At 47.6% G+C, this 13,925-nt stretch overlaps 1 protein-coding gene and 1 long non-coding RNA gene across 3 annotated transcripts in view; one reads left to right on the forward strand and one right to left on the reverse strand.

Moving 5' to 3' along the window:
- DERL1 (derlin 1) overlaps positions 1-9,458 on the reverse strand; it is a 36,391-nt gene extending 26,933 nt beyond the window's left edge. Inside the window, exon 1 of one of the 2 annotated variants that reach the window (XR_007918719.2) lies at positions 9,064-9,437. Coding sequence is in view for 1 of the 2 variants with exons in the window: in XM_002710757.5 (XP_002710803.1) it covers positions 9,064-9,216 (153 nt within the window). In the remaining variant the exon portion in view is untranslated. Of the gene's footprint in view, positions 1-9,063 lie in introns of both variants that reach the window. The other variant, XM_002710757.5, reaches the window with a different exon arrangement.
- A 78-nt stretch (positions 9,459-9,536) lies between these two features.
- On the forward strand, positions 9,537-13,703 carry LOC127490616 (uncharacterized). The gene is made up of 2 exons (XR_011389316.1): positions 9,537-9,674; positions 13,408-13,703. It is a non-coding gene; the product is annotated as an uncharacterized lncRNA (long non-coding RNA).
- The last annotated feature ends 222 nt before the right edge of the window (positions 13,704-13,925 follow it).

Genomic DNA, 13,925 nt, shown 5'->3' on the forward strand with positions numbered 1-13,925 from the left:
ATGGATCTAGATGCTGACTGTATTCGTGTATTGAGCGTTTAAAGGCAAGCCATAGAGGCCAGCATCCTGCACAGCAGGTCGAGACACCAGCATCCCAAATGGGGTAACAGTTCAAGTCCCAGCTGATCCACTTCCTTTTTTTTTTTTTTTTTTAATCTTTTATTTAATGAATATAAATTTCCAAAGTACGACTCATGTGTTACAATGGCTTCCCCCCCATACCGTCCCTCCCACCCACAACCCTCCCCTTTCCCACTCCCTCTCCCCTTCCATTCACATCAAGATTCATTTTCGATTATCTTAATATACAGAAGATCAGCTTAGTATACCTTAAGTAAGTATTTCAACAGTTTGCTCCCACACAGAAACATAAAGTGAAAAATAATAGATGATTTTTTTTAAATGATGATGAAATCAGATCAGACCTATTGTCATGTTTAATCCCAGTGAGAGTCAAGTTGGGAATTGATAATTTCTTTTTTTTTTTTTTTTTAACAGAAGATCAGTTTAGTGTACATTAAGTAAAGATTTCAATCGTTTGCACCCCCATAGAAACACAAAGTGAAATATACTGTTTGAGTACTCGTTATAGCATTAAGCCTCAGTGTATAGCACGTTAAGGACAGAGATCCTACATGAGGAGTAAGTGCACAGTGACTCCTGCTGTTGACTTTACAAATTGACACTCCTGTTTATGGCATCAGTAATCTCCCCATGCACCAGTTATGAGTTTCCAAGGCTATGGAAGCCCCTTGAGTTCTCCGACTCTTATCTTGTTTAGACACGGTCATAGTCAAAGTGGAGGTTCTCTCCTCCCTTCAGAGAAAGGCACCTCCCTCTTTGAAGACCTGTTCTTTCCACTGGGATCTCACTCACAGAGATCTTTTTGCCAGAGTGTCTTGGCTTTCCATGCCTGAAATACTCTCATGGGCTTTTCAGCCAGATCCGAGTGCCTTTAGGGCTGATTCTGAGGCCAGAGTGCTATTTAGGACATCCGCCATTCTATGAGTCTGCTGAGTGTCTCACTTCCCATGTTGGATCACTCTCCCCTTTATTTATTCTATCGGTTGGTGTTAGCAGATACTAGACTTGTTTATGTGCTCCCTTTGACTCTTAGTCCTTTCATTATGATCAATTGTGAACTGAAATTGATCACTTGGAATAGTGAGATGGCATTGGCACATGCCACCTTGATGGGATTGAATTGGAATCCCCTGGTATGTTTCCAACTCTACCAATTGGGGCAAGTCAGCCTGAGCATGCCCCAAATTATACATCTCTTCCCTCTCTTATTCCCACTCTTATGTTTAACAGGGCCAGCTGATCCACTTCCAATCCAGCTCCCTGCTAATGGCCTGTGAAAAGCAACAGAAGATGGCCCAAGTGCTTGGGCCCCTGCTACCCACAAGGGAGACCTGGCTCCTGGCTGCAGCCTGGCTCAGTCCTGGCCACTGTGGACATCTGGGAGTGCACCAATGGTTGGAAGCTCCCCCCCTCTCTCTGTAGCTCTTTCAAATAAAAAAAAAAAAAAAAAAAGGCAAGCCATAAATTTATAATAGCCACACTTTCCCACTGACACCCTAAAAAACTCAATGAGTCAAAAAACAAAGTCATCATCTAATGAGTAACCCTACCTACAGACCACAGCAAAACAGGACCACAAAGAAAAGATTTTGAACTCTATATACCCAACACTAGCCAATACAATTCCACCTCCACGTTCAGCCTAGAGGTTAAGTTCACCATCCTTCTTATCATATGCAAAATGCCTCTTGGAGCCAGCGCTGTGGCACAGCAGGTTAAGGCTCTGACCTGAAGCGCTGGCATCTCATATGGGCGCTGGTTCAAGACCTGGCTGCTCCACTTCAAATCCAGCTCTCTGCTGTGGCCTGGGAAAGCAGTGGAAGATGGCCCAAGTCCTTGGGCCCCTGCACCCATGTCGCAGACCCAGAAGAAGCTCCTGGATCCTGGCTCTTGGCTTCGGATCGGGCAGCTCTGGCCATTGAGGCCAATTGGGGAGTGAACCATCAGATGGAAGACCTCTCTCTCTGCCTCTCCTCTCTCTGTGTAACTTTCAAACAAATAAATAAATCTTAAAAAAAAAAAAAAAAAAGAAATGTCTCTTAATCTGCTAGGATTGCTGTCATCAGGTTAAATGCAATGCTATAAGCAAAGGCTGACAAATATAAGCATTTTTTTGGTTGAATATATATATATATATATATATGCAACACAGATTTGGTTGGTGCTATTTCTTATTCCTGGAAGTGAATTAGAGAAATTGAGAGTTCACATCTTCCAATTTCAAGTCAGGAGGCTTTTAAGAGAACAAAAAATAGAATAACTCAGCAGTTACATTTCAATTTCAATTACAAATTAAAATTAGAATGTTTTATTGTCCATAGAGAAAAGCAGTAAGGCAGGAATTATTACTGGCTTATAAATAAAAATAAGCAACTATTTTTTTTTAATTTTTTGAAAGGCAGAGTGGACAGTGAGAGAGAGAGACAGAGAGAAAGGTCTTCCTTTGCCGTTGGTTCACCCTCCAATGACTGCCGCGGCCAGCGCGCTGCGGCCGGCACACCACGCTGATCCAATGGCAGGAGCCAGGTGCTTCTCCTGGTCTCCCATGCGGGTGCAGGGCCCAAGCACTTGGGCCATCCTCCACTGCACTCCCTGGCCACAGCAGAGAGCTGGCCTGGAAGAGGGGCAACCGGGACAGAATCCGGTGCCCCGACCGGGACTAGAACCCGGTGTGCCAGCACCACAAGGCGGAGGATTAGCCTAGTGAGCCGCAGCGCAGGCCCGCGACTATTTTTGAACAGTCTTCTTAGACTATTTACCAGGCACTTTAAAAACATTTTTCTGGGCAGGCGCCGTGGCTCAACAGGCTAATCCTCCGCCTAGCGGTGCCCGCACACCGGGTTCTAGTCCCAGTCGGGGCGCCAGATTCTGTCCCGGTTGCCCCTCTTCCAGGCCAGCTCTCTGCTATGGCCGGGGAGTGCAGTGGAGGATGGCCCAAGTGCTTGGGCCCTGCACCCCATGGGAGACCAGGAGAAGCACCTGGCTCCTGCCTTCAGATCAGCGCGGTGCGCCGGCCGCGGGTCCATTGGAGGGTGAACCAACGGCAAAAGGAAGACCTTCCTCTCTGTCTCTCTCTCTCACTGTCCACTCTGCCTGTCAAAAAACAAAACAAAACAAAACAAAACAAAAAAAACAACATTTTTCTGGGGCCAGCACTGTGACACAGCAGGTTAAGCTGCCACCTGCAACACCGGCATCCCATAAGAACACTGGTTCAAGTCCCAGCTGCTCCACTTCCCATCCAGCTCTCTGCTATAACGCATTTGAAAAGCTGTGAAAGACAGCCCAAGTATTTGGGCCCGTGACACCTACCTGAAAGACCCAGATGGAGTTTCAGGCTCCTGGCTTGTGGCACTCATTTGGGGATTTGGGGATTGAACCAGTGGATGGAAGGTATCTTTCTCTCTCTGTAACTACCTTTCAAGTAAATAAATCTTTAAAAAAAAAATTCTGTGTGTGTGTTCTATATAACATAAACCTGAAATAGGTACCATCCCTCAGGTTGAGGTAGGCTGTATCTTGCAATCAATATACTCATTTACCCTCTTACCCCCCACACACACACCCTAAATGTTGCAGTAAACGAATAGACCATCATATCATCAACGGAGTCAAGGAACAGTTAACATGGTACTATATTACCCCTATTTTTAGGTAAAGAAATTAAAGTTCAGGGCTGGGGTTGTGGTGCAGCAAATTAAACCCTGTCTGTATCGCTAGCATCTAATATGAGCACCGGTCAGGGACCCTGTTGCTCCACTTCTGATCCAGCTCCTTGCTAACGTGCCTGGGAAAGCAGCAGCAGATGGCCCGCGTGCTTGGGTCCCTGCTACCCATGTGGGAGAACCAGATGGAGTTCCAGGCTCCTAGCTTCAGCCTGGCCCAGTCCCAAATGTTGTAGCCATTTGGGGAGCAAACCAGTAAATGGAAGATATGTCTTTCTCTTTCTCTCTCTCTCCCTCTGCCCCGCCCCGCCCCATCTCCCCCTCTTTCTCTGTAACATGGCCTTACAAATAAGCAAATAAATCTTAAAAAAACATTTTTAAAAAGAAAGAAAAGAAATCGAGGCTCAGACAAGATAAAGAAGTTACCTAATGGCATACACTCAGTAAGGGGCTCTGTTGGGCCTTCAGATCATTATTCAACCACCTCTAACAGAAAAGGAAAAACCAGTTTACTATGACTGACTTGGACAAAACCACCTTCAAAAATGTTTACTAACCATCGAACTATTTTTTTTAGTAGATATTAAGCAAAGGAGTTAAATGAGACAGCTTAGAACTATCTTTGACTCACTTAAATGAAACTGAAAGTGCAGCTGTCTATTAAATAGGAAACTGACTGAGATATTACATGGAGAAGCACGATACGGACTTAAGGAGATGATGTGTTATTCTGTCCAAAGAAATGAAGACGTAGCACTGCTCAGGCTGCACTGGGAGACATAATTTTGGAAAACACTAGGGTAGCAAGAAATTGCCAAGTCTCATAATTAATCAGGGATCAATATGAAGAGATCTCATCACTGTGAATTACTGATTGATGAGTTTAAGTCTGAAAGATTTGGAGTAGGGAGAACTTATGAGCAGCAGTATAGCCTTTTTTAACTTTTTTTAAAATTTACTTATTTATTAGAAAGGCAGAGTTACAGAGGCAGAGGCAGAGGCAGAGAGAGAAGGCTTCTATCTGCTGGTTCACTCCCCAGATGGCCACAACAGTCAGAGCTAGGCCAATCTGAGCCCAGGAGCCAGGAGCTTCTTCCTGGTATCCCATGCAGGTGCAGAGCCATCTTGTACTCCTTTCCCAGGTCACAGCAGAGAGCTGGATCAGAAGTGGAGCAGCCAGGACTCAACCAGCGCCCATAGGGATGCCGGCACTGCAGGCAGTGGCTTTACCCGCTACGCCACAGCGCCAGCCCCAGCAGTATAGTTTTAGCACACATCTGTTCCAAGCTATCCAAACCAAAATATTACATTTTAGTCTTTGGAGTTCCAAACCAACAACCTAAACAGAGGAAACCTATAGATAAGAGGAAAAAACTTTCATCACTTCTAACATGAATGTACAACTCTAAAACAATCATTCCCCAAGGTTTTTTAAGCTAAGAATCTAGTTTCTTTATTTTTATTTAATGCTCACTTTTTATCTGAAAAGCAGGGAGGCAGAGGAACAAAGATCTTCCATCCAATGATTTACTCCTTGAATGTCCACAACAGCTAGGGTTGAGCCAGGCCAAAGCCAGGAGCCCAGAACTCAATCTGATTCTCCCACATGGGTGGCAGGGACCCAAGTAATCTTATCACCATCTGCCACCTCCCAGGGTCCACGTTAGCAGGAAGCGCGACTAGGGCCGGGCTGAAACCCAGGCACTCCAATAGGGATGCAGTTATTCCAAGCAGCAACCAAACTGCTGAGCCAAATGCCTATCCCGGAGATCCCGCTCCTAAGGAAAGAAAGCTCTGGCAGAAACTTGGCTAAAGCGCGCTACACAAGCTCCTCCCACAGCCCCCGCAGATGCCATTTTTCTCAACTGCTTTATCTGCAAATGAGCTCCTCCAGATGATCAGAAAGCTAAAGTCTTCCAGAGCGGGCAGGAGCCTTGCCACACCTGGGCACCAGTGCACCATCCTGCCTCCTGCCAGCAGGTTCTGCCAGGCTTGTGACAACAAGCCCAGAAGAAACAGCACGGGAAAGATGGGGAAATCACAGAAGGTTTGAAAGGGAAGATGACTCTTCCTAAGCAGCTCACGGCCTTGAACGTTATACTGCTACGGCCTACTAAGAAGGCTTTGCCAGCTCACTAGTCCATTCACCTGACTGCACATGCGTGCAACTTGGAAGATTTTGCAAGCCGGGTCGAACGGCCAGTTCTGAACACGTCCTGCTCACAGAATGATTTACAATCACCGCTCACCATACACACTCATTACTCAACATGCCACCAGGCCTAAGTGCACCACAAGCACTCTGTCAGCAAATATTTATCAAAGTAAATAAAAAGAAAACGAGGCAACCCCGGCTGTGCTCTACAATGACACTCTTACATCCAACTACCAACTTTCCTTCTCCACTTGGATGCATCTCAAGACGTAGCACATAATTCAAATGAGACAAAACATAATTCTCCTTCATCTATCTGCCCCACCCGCACCCCAGACAGTCCCTGTCTCGGACAGGGCCCCACCTACATAAAGCGAGTCCTGTTTCCACCACCTAGTCTCCCTTCATATCCACTCCGTGGCACCCTGGTCCACTCCAACCCCCGACTCTATCCGTTTCTCTCGAGCTTCACAGTGACCTCGGCCCACCAACCCTCTTGTCTCCTAACTTGCATTTCTCACTGATCCCATTACCTAGTCCTTCCCTAGACAGCAGGTCCACCCCACAAACTAATCACGGCAATCTATCAGTCCTTGGTTTGAAAGGCTACAAAAGTGTCACAGTGCTGTCAAAGTTCAAACTTCTTTTTTTAAATAGTTTTTTTTTTTTTTTTTAATTTGACAGGTAGAGTTATAGACAGTGAGAGAGAGAGACAGAGAGAAAGGTCTTCCTTCCATTGGTTCACTCCCCAAATGGCCACCATGGCCGGCACTGCGCCAATCTAAAGCCAGGAGCCAGGTGCTTCTTCCTGGTCTCCCACGCGGATGCAGGGGCCCAAGCACTTGGGCCAACCTCCACCGCTCTCCCGGGCCACAGCAGAGAGCTGGACTGGAAGAGGAGCAACTGGAACTAGAACCCGGCGCCCATATGGGATGCCAGCGCCGCAGGCAGAGGATTAACCAAGTGAGCCACGGCGCCGGCCCCCAAAGTTCAAACTTCTTAACATGACCTCCAAGTCCTCTCTATTCTAGCCCCAATCTCCGTTCCTATCATCTTTGCTTTACTACACTCACCCCCACTCCTCACCTACCAATCCTCACCCGTACAGCTTTCCACTCTACTTTCTGTTCCTAGTCCCGCCTCAAAGCCCTTCCCTTACCATTCCTTCTTTCTGGAAGGCCAGCTGTCTCTAGTCAGACCCAAGGACATTCTTCACACATCTTCTGAGGCTTTCTGGAAGACCCTATCAACTATTACACTCTGCCATCACTCTCCATTACATGGCTCTTCCTCTATTTTCTGGGATGGAAAACCAGGAACCTTCTATGTCTTGTTTGTTATTGTATCCCAGTGCCCAGCACATAGAAAGTGCCAAATTATTTCCATGAATACAACCAATACGCACTGCTATGTGCTAGGGACTATCTAGGCAACGAACAGACAAGACAAAGACCTGGCTCTCACAGGACGTTCTCTGAAGGGAAGAAGGCTAACACTAAGGGATGATAAACAGCAAGAAAAATGAGGAGAAGCAAGATGGAGTGACGGAAGAATACTATTTGATGTAGAAAAGTACAGAGGGCCTTGCTAGTAGGACAGCATTTGGACAGCGACCTGAGGACCATAAGGAGGCTCACCACAGAGCCATGGGCACCTTCCTCGGGCTGCGAAGTGTGAAGCCCTGAGCAGGGGTTCCATCGTAGAGACTAATGAATACGGTGGAGAGCCTAGGAAGTAAGATCCGAGTGGTCTGGGGCTGGGGAGGCCTTGAGGAACACTCTAGGAACTTGTACTCGTGCAGTTGAGAAGACACAGGTGGGTCATGGGAGGAGCACTCACAGGACCCGATTTATGTTTTGAAAAGATCACTCCAGGTGTCCAGTAGAAAAGACTGAGACGGGACAAGGTTGGAATGACTGCAGCGAGCAAAGGCAAACGACGAGGAACCGTATCCTGCATACGGGTTTAAGGCAGCGTCGACAAGATTTGCTGAAAGACTGGGGCTACGAGAGAAAACATCCTCCAGGATGACCCCACAGCTACAAGCTTGAACCCTGTAGTAACGGAGCTGCTATTTGCTACTAAAGCAACGGAGGAAAGGGCACATTAAGTCTGAGAGAGACGCCCGGAGGTCATCCAAATGGTCATTTCACGCAGTCTGTTGGGTGTGCCAAACTGGAAATCAAGAGACCAACCTGGGCTGAAGATAGTTACACTGTATTTCAATGTATCAGCCTTCCGGTTATACAAAGTACTTAAAGGTGAAGCTGCGTGAGGAAGAGGTTCTATAAGTGATCCCCGGGGCACATCCCAACACTCCAAAGTCAAAAAAGGATGAAAACCAGCAAAGGTGACCAAAAATAATAATAATAATACCCACAAGGAAAGGGAAGACAAGGCCAAGTAATGTGTTGAAATTGTCAGCTCATGGAGTCTCATTCCACGGATTACAAATTTAAAATCACAAAACCTACTGAACAAAAATAACCTCCAAGAAACGAACATTCTCTGGGCCCGAACATTATCCTGGGCTGTTTCCTCCGTGTCAAAGAAAATAACAAGGCCTCCACTTCTGGAGCAATCTACTCCTTACTCATTCCTTCATATGCTCAATCAAGTATTACATGCCAGACACCAGGTCATGGCCTGGGGAGGGAACGCAGGAAAATAAACTCATTCTTTGAATATCTGCCTTTAAATCACTCCTGTTAAGGGGGGAAAAAAACTTTACACCCTCTATTAACATGAAAGCAACTCAGGCAGAAGTTGGTCAGGTTGACACCCCCACGCCACCCACGTGGGCGGCAGAGGAAGGTCAGAGGGCACTGCTCCTGCTGGACCCAGGCAGCTCAACAGTGGCGTCGAAAACACTAACGACTGACTTACCTTCTCACTGCCTCCATCACCGAATGCGGGGGCCGGGAAGCACAATCGTACTCTAAGAGTGAGGTCAGCCCTTCTCCCAAGACCAAACCCATGTCTCCAGGTACCCCCAGGCCCTCGCTCCAGACCTCCACAGGACCCCGCCCTAAACCGCTGGAGACGGACGCACTACAAATCCCAGCAGGCACCGCGCGCCCACCACAGGGCGGCCCCCGCCGCCCCGCCGCGGGGCCGTCTGGGGCCTGTAGTCTCCACACCCCCGTCGCCGGCCAGTACCTGGAAGCGATAGAGGAAGGCTTCGGGCCAGAGGAAGAAGTAGGCCGGGCTGATGAGGCCGAGTTTGCCGACCAAGGGCACCGCGACGGTGGCGGCGAACCAGTAGCGCGTGATGGCCGGGATGCTCCTGAACCAGTCCCCGATGTCCGACATCTTCGCCTCTCAGGTGGCCGGCGTGCGCACGGCCGGCCGCCTCACCCCCTGTGCCGGCCCCCTCACGACGCGGCCGGCTCCGCGAGTGGAAGGTGTGTAGGCGGAAGCCGCCGAAGCCGCGGTGCAGAAGGCGGAGACCGGCGGACGTGGCGCCACCGAATTCGGACGAGCGAGGCAGCGTTCCGGGGCAAAACTTCCCCTTCCGGCGGCGGTGGACGATGAGACCAGAAGTCCCGCCTCTTAAAGGGCGAGCGCCGATTTTTTTTTTCCAACAGCGAGGCCGTGGCTCGGGCTCCTGGGGCGGGGCCAGAAGGGGCGTGGCCGGGGCGGGTGGAGACACGACTGGTGGGAAACAGTGGTTGCCAGGAGCAACGGCAAATGCGCCAGCCAATGGCGAGGCCGAATTCCCTCCGCCGGGTTCTCGCCGGAGTTGTAATCCGGGTGCGCCCACCTGGAGGGTAAGTGGGGAGTTCGTTTATCTGTTCACTCGTTCCCCAGGTGTTTGTCAGGCGACGCTTCGTGGTTTTCTCATCTGGAATTTACGTCCTCAAGACGATGGACAGATAATAATTGATGGGCTACGACAATTTCAGAGACTGATAAGGAAAATAAAACGGGATGGTGGGGCAGAGCGACGGGATAGGAGAGGGGTGGGAGGAGAGATGGCTGCTTTAAGCTGAGGGTGGCCTGGGAGAGCTGCTTGGAGGAGGAAGCGTCTGGGCTGAGCCAGCCAGGCAAAGATGTGGGAGCAGAAAACAGTGTTGGAGGAACTGCGAGCAAAATAATCTGGACTACGAGTTCGGTTCGTCATGCTGGATGTAGATTCCGGGCAGACGCAAGTCGCTTTAAGATTCTTTTCGGTAGCACGCTTCTGTTGTTTTCACATTTAGGGCCTTCTGTGTTCAACAAAGACTTAGTCAAAGCTACACTCCGGGTCGTGATTGGATTATGGAAGGGGAGAGTTTGGAGTAAAAATTAACTGAAGCAGTGCTTCTGATAGGCTCAGAGCAAAACTGAGCAGTGTGAACAGGAGGCCTGGGATTGAGCTGAGAAGCAAACTCAAAGTCTTTTCCTTGGAAACCTCAGAGTTAAGATCGATGTGAAATGCTGGTTCTGAAAATTGATTATCTAAGCTTCATGCGTGGATTGAAAATCCTGCGTCTACACCGCCTGCATGGTTTAGACCCTCCAAGCAAGAATGGGATGTTCCACTGACACTGACAATCTCAAATAGCAGAGTTTCCAACGTTCTATTATTTTAGAAAACATTTGTCAGCACCATGTCCTTGGTCTCAACGAACAGTAGTGGTCTTTACCAGATAAAAAGGCACTATCTACAACTGATTGACCATGCAACATGTATCAGGCATAGCAAATATATGAGGAAACTGCTGGCTGGTACACAGCAGGTGGGAATATAAATTGGTACAATCTTACAAGATAATTTGATACAAAGTAAAAGCTAGTGTGTATATAACAGATGCTACTTGGAGATGGCCCCTCAGCTTCCTTCTCTACCCCGCCCTCATTTTTTGAACCCACTACCCATTATACTGAAGAGACACTTGGAGAAAATGGGGGTTATCTAGCTGAGACTGAGGACTAAGGAAGGTTTCTCCGGTGAATTCATTGAGTGCATGTGCACACACACAAAAAGACAAAAACAGTATTCGCTCAATGTATAGCAGTATTGTGCTCTCGACAGGGAGTGTTCAGGAATTCAACCTCAGACTTTAGAAATTAACAAAAGTTAAATAATGGCAATAGCACTTATTAGCAATACCACTGGAAAACTTACGTAACCATTCTGCCGTTCAGTTCCTGTAGCTATAAAATGGGGCAAAAGAAGGGAATAATGGCATTGAACTCACAGGACTGTGGTGAGGGTTGAAATGAGAGAAATTGATTCCAGCACTTGAAGTGGTATCAATGTTATCGCCATTCTCTTTTTCACTTTGTTGTCTTTTTGAGATGTTTGCTAGTGAAAGTGTTGTCATTTTGTAAGTTTTGAAAGGTTGATTAGTAAGAGTACCTGTCTGTCTGCAGATTGTCCTACCCTGAGGATGGAGCAGTTGTTTACAAATGATAGTGGGGATAAGGATTACCAATGAGTTCTTTCCGATCCCTCAGAGATGTCAAATTTCATAAGTCTGCGGTGGGCCTAAAACTCTGCAGTTTTCCAAAGCCCGTTCCTCCATTCTCTCAGTGCTTCTGACGCAGGGGATACACAGATGGTACTTAGAAAGCCTTCAGATCAGATGAGCATTCAGGGTTCTTGTTTCTCTGTAAAATCACTCCATCCATGTTGTAATAAACCACTCAAGACGTAAAACACAAAGGTGGTTTATTCCTAGCCATCTTCAATAGAGGACATCCCCAGTCTGCCCAGATGGCTTGCTGTAGAGTTTAATCACTTCACTTGTAAAGAAGTCCCTGTGTTTACATCATCAAAATAAGCCATCATTAAAAAATAAAAACACAGCAGGTAAATGATCCCAGGCTGGATTCTAGAAACAAAATGTGGCGATGTGGAGCAAAGGGACACTCTCATGAGTTATTGATGAGACTACCCTGGCACAGCGTCTGCATACCGCAAGCAAGTTGGTGATGCTTAAGTGCACATCTAGGACGTTCAGCTTGAGATAGGATCCAACATCTTTTAAATGTGCAAGGACAGTTATTGCTGCATTTTTTTTTTTTTTGAGAGAGAGATCAGAAACAGCTGAATATCTGCTGATAAGAAATTAACTAGGGGCCGACGCTGTGGCACAGTGGGTTAACGCCCTGGCCTGAAGCGCCCACATCCCGTATGGGCGCCAGTTCTAGTCCCGGCTGCTCTTCTTCCGATCCAGCTCTCTGCTGTGGCCTGGGATAGCAGAAGATGGCCCAAGTCCTTGGGCCCCTGCACCCATGTGGGAGACCTGGAAGAAGCTCCTGGCTCCTGGCTTTGGATCGGCGCAGTTCCAGCCATTGCAGCCATTTGGGGAGTGAACCAGCAGATGGAAGACCTCTCTCTTTGTCTCTACCCTCTCTGTAACTCTGTCTTTCAAATAAATAAAATCAATCTTTTAAAAAAAAGAAATTAACTATGGCTCATCTGCATAATCCAATACTATGCAACATTTCTTAGGGAAAGATAAGCCCAAAGTGGGATGATCTGTAAGACATAGTATTAAGGATAAAAGAGTGACATGCATAGTATGCCACTGTATTGTACAAAAAGCACACAGAAATATAGGTACAGTATTTTCTTGAGACATTGGTTACCTTTGGGAAGAAGAACTAAGGCTGGGATAGGGTTGGGAAGATGTCTCAGCACCTATCCTTTTGTACCTTTTAAATGTCCTATGTACAAGTATGTGTACTATGTATTTAATAAGTTAGTTTTTTTATTTTTAAAAAGATTTATTTATTTGAAAGGCAGAGTTACAGAGAGGCAGAGGCAGAAACAGAGAGGTCTTTCATCCACTGGTTCACTCCCCAAATGGCTGCAGCAGCTGGAGCTGGGCCAATCAGAAGCCAGGAGCCAGGGGCTTCTGGGTCTCCCACATGGGTGCAGGGGCCCAAGCACTTGGGCCATCTTCTACTGCTATCCCAGGCCATGGCAAAGAGCTGAATCGGAAGTGGAGCAGCCAGGACTCGAACTGGCACCCATATGGGATGACAGTACTGCAAGTGGCAGCTTTACCTGCTACACCACAGAGCCAGCCCTAGAAATTAGTTTTTAAAACATAAGGTTTGGCCGGTGCCGCGGCTCACTAGGCTAATCCTCCACCTTGCGGCGCGGGCACACCAGGTTCTAGTCCCGGTCAGGGCACCGGATTCTGTCCCGGTTGCCCCTCTTCCAGGCCAGCTCTCTGCTGTGGCCCGGGAAGGCAGTGGAGGATGGCCCAAGTGCTTGGGCCCTGTACCCCACGGGAGACCAGGAGAAGCACCTGGCTCCTGCCATCGGATCAGCGCAGTGCGCCTGCCGCAGCGCGCTGGCCACAGCGGCCATTGGAGGGTGAACCAATGGCAAAGGAATACCTTTCTCTCTCTCTCTCTCTCTCTCTCTCACTGTCCACTCTGCCTGTCAAAAAATTTAAAAAAATAAATAAAACATAAGGTTTGTTCAGAAAGGAACAGGTTTATCAGAAATCAGATGAAGAAGTGAAAAAAATGGTTTTGAATATCTTTCTCGTTGTAAAACAGAACTTAGGAAAAATTACTGGAGGGAGACCAACTGTCAAGTCAGCATCACCTAGCGCGGCAGCGTGGTGCTGTGAAGCTGAGTGATGCTGTCCCAGAGGGCTGATGACCCAAATATGCTGTCCCAGCAGTCACAGAGGAATGCCACCCTGTGAGAGACCTGTCGCCTTCTTCAAGAAGTTCAAACCACATTGTAGATATGTAATTAATCCTTATGTTAATTAGAAGGCATGCTTATTAGTCCCACCTTACAAATAAAGATGCTATGGTGAGAATAATAACTTACCCTGTCATGCCTGGCAAAACCAGTCCTGTGTTTTTAGCCATGAGTCTGAGAAATTTTTCAAATTTTGACACACTGTGCTAGGAGACACAAGAGTTACTAAACAGCACACAAAGCATTTTTCATCTGTTACTGTGATACCTGGTGTGTGTGTGTGTGTGTGCATGTGCGTGTGTCTACACACCAAATAAAGTCAGCCTTCTACACCCTGTACAGGTATCTTCCTGGCTTCCTTCCT

The sequence above is a fragment of the Oryctolagus cuniculus genome, chromosome 6, assembly GCF_964237555.1.
Source record: "Oryctolagus cuniculus chromosome 6, mOryCun1.1, whole genome shotgun sequence".
Classification (NCBI taxonomy): Eukaryota; Metazoa; Chordata; class Mammalia; order Lagomorpha; family Leporidae; genus Oryctolagus; species Oryctolagus cuniculus.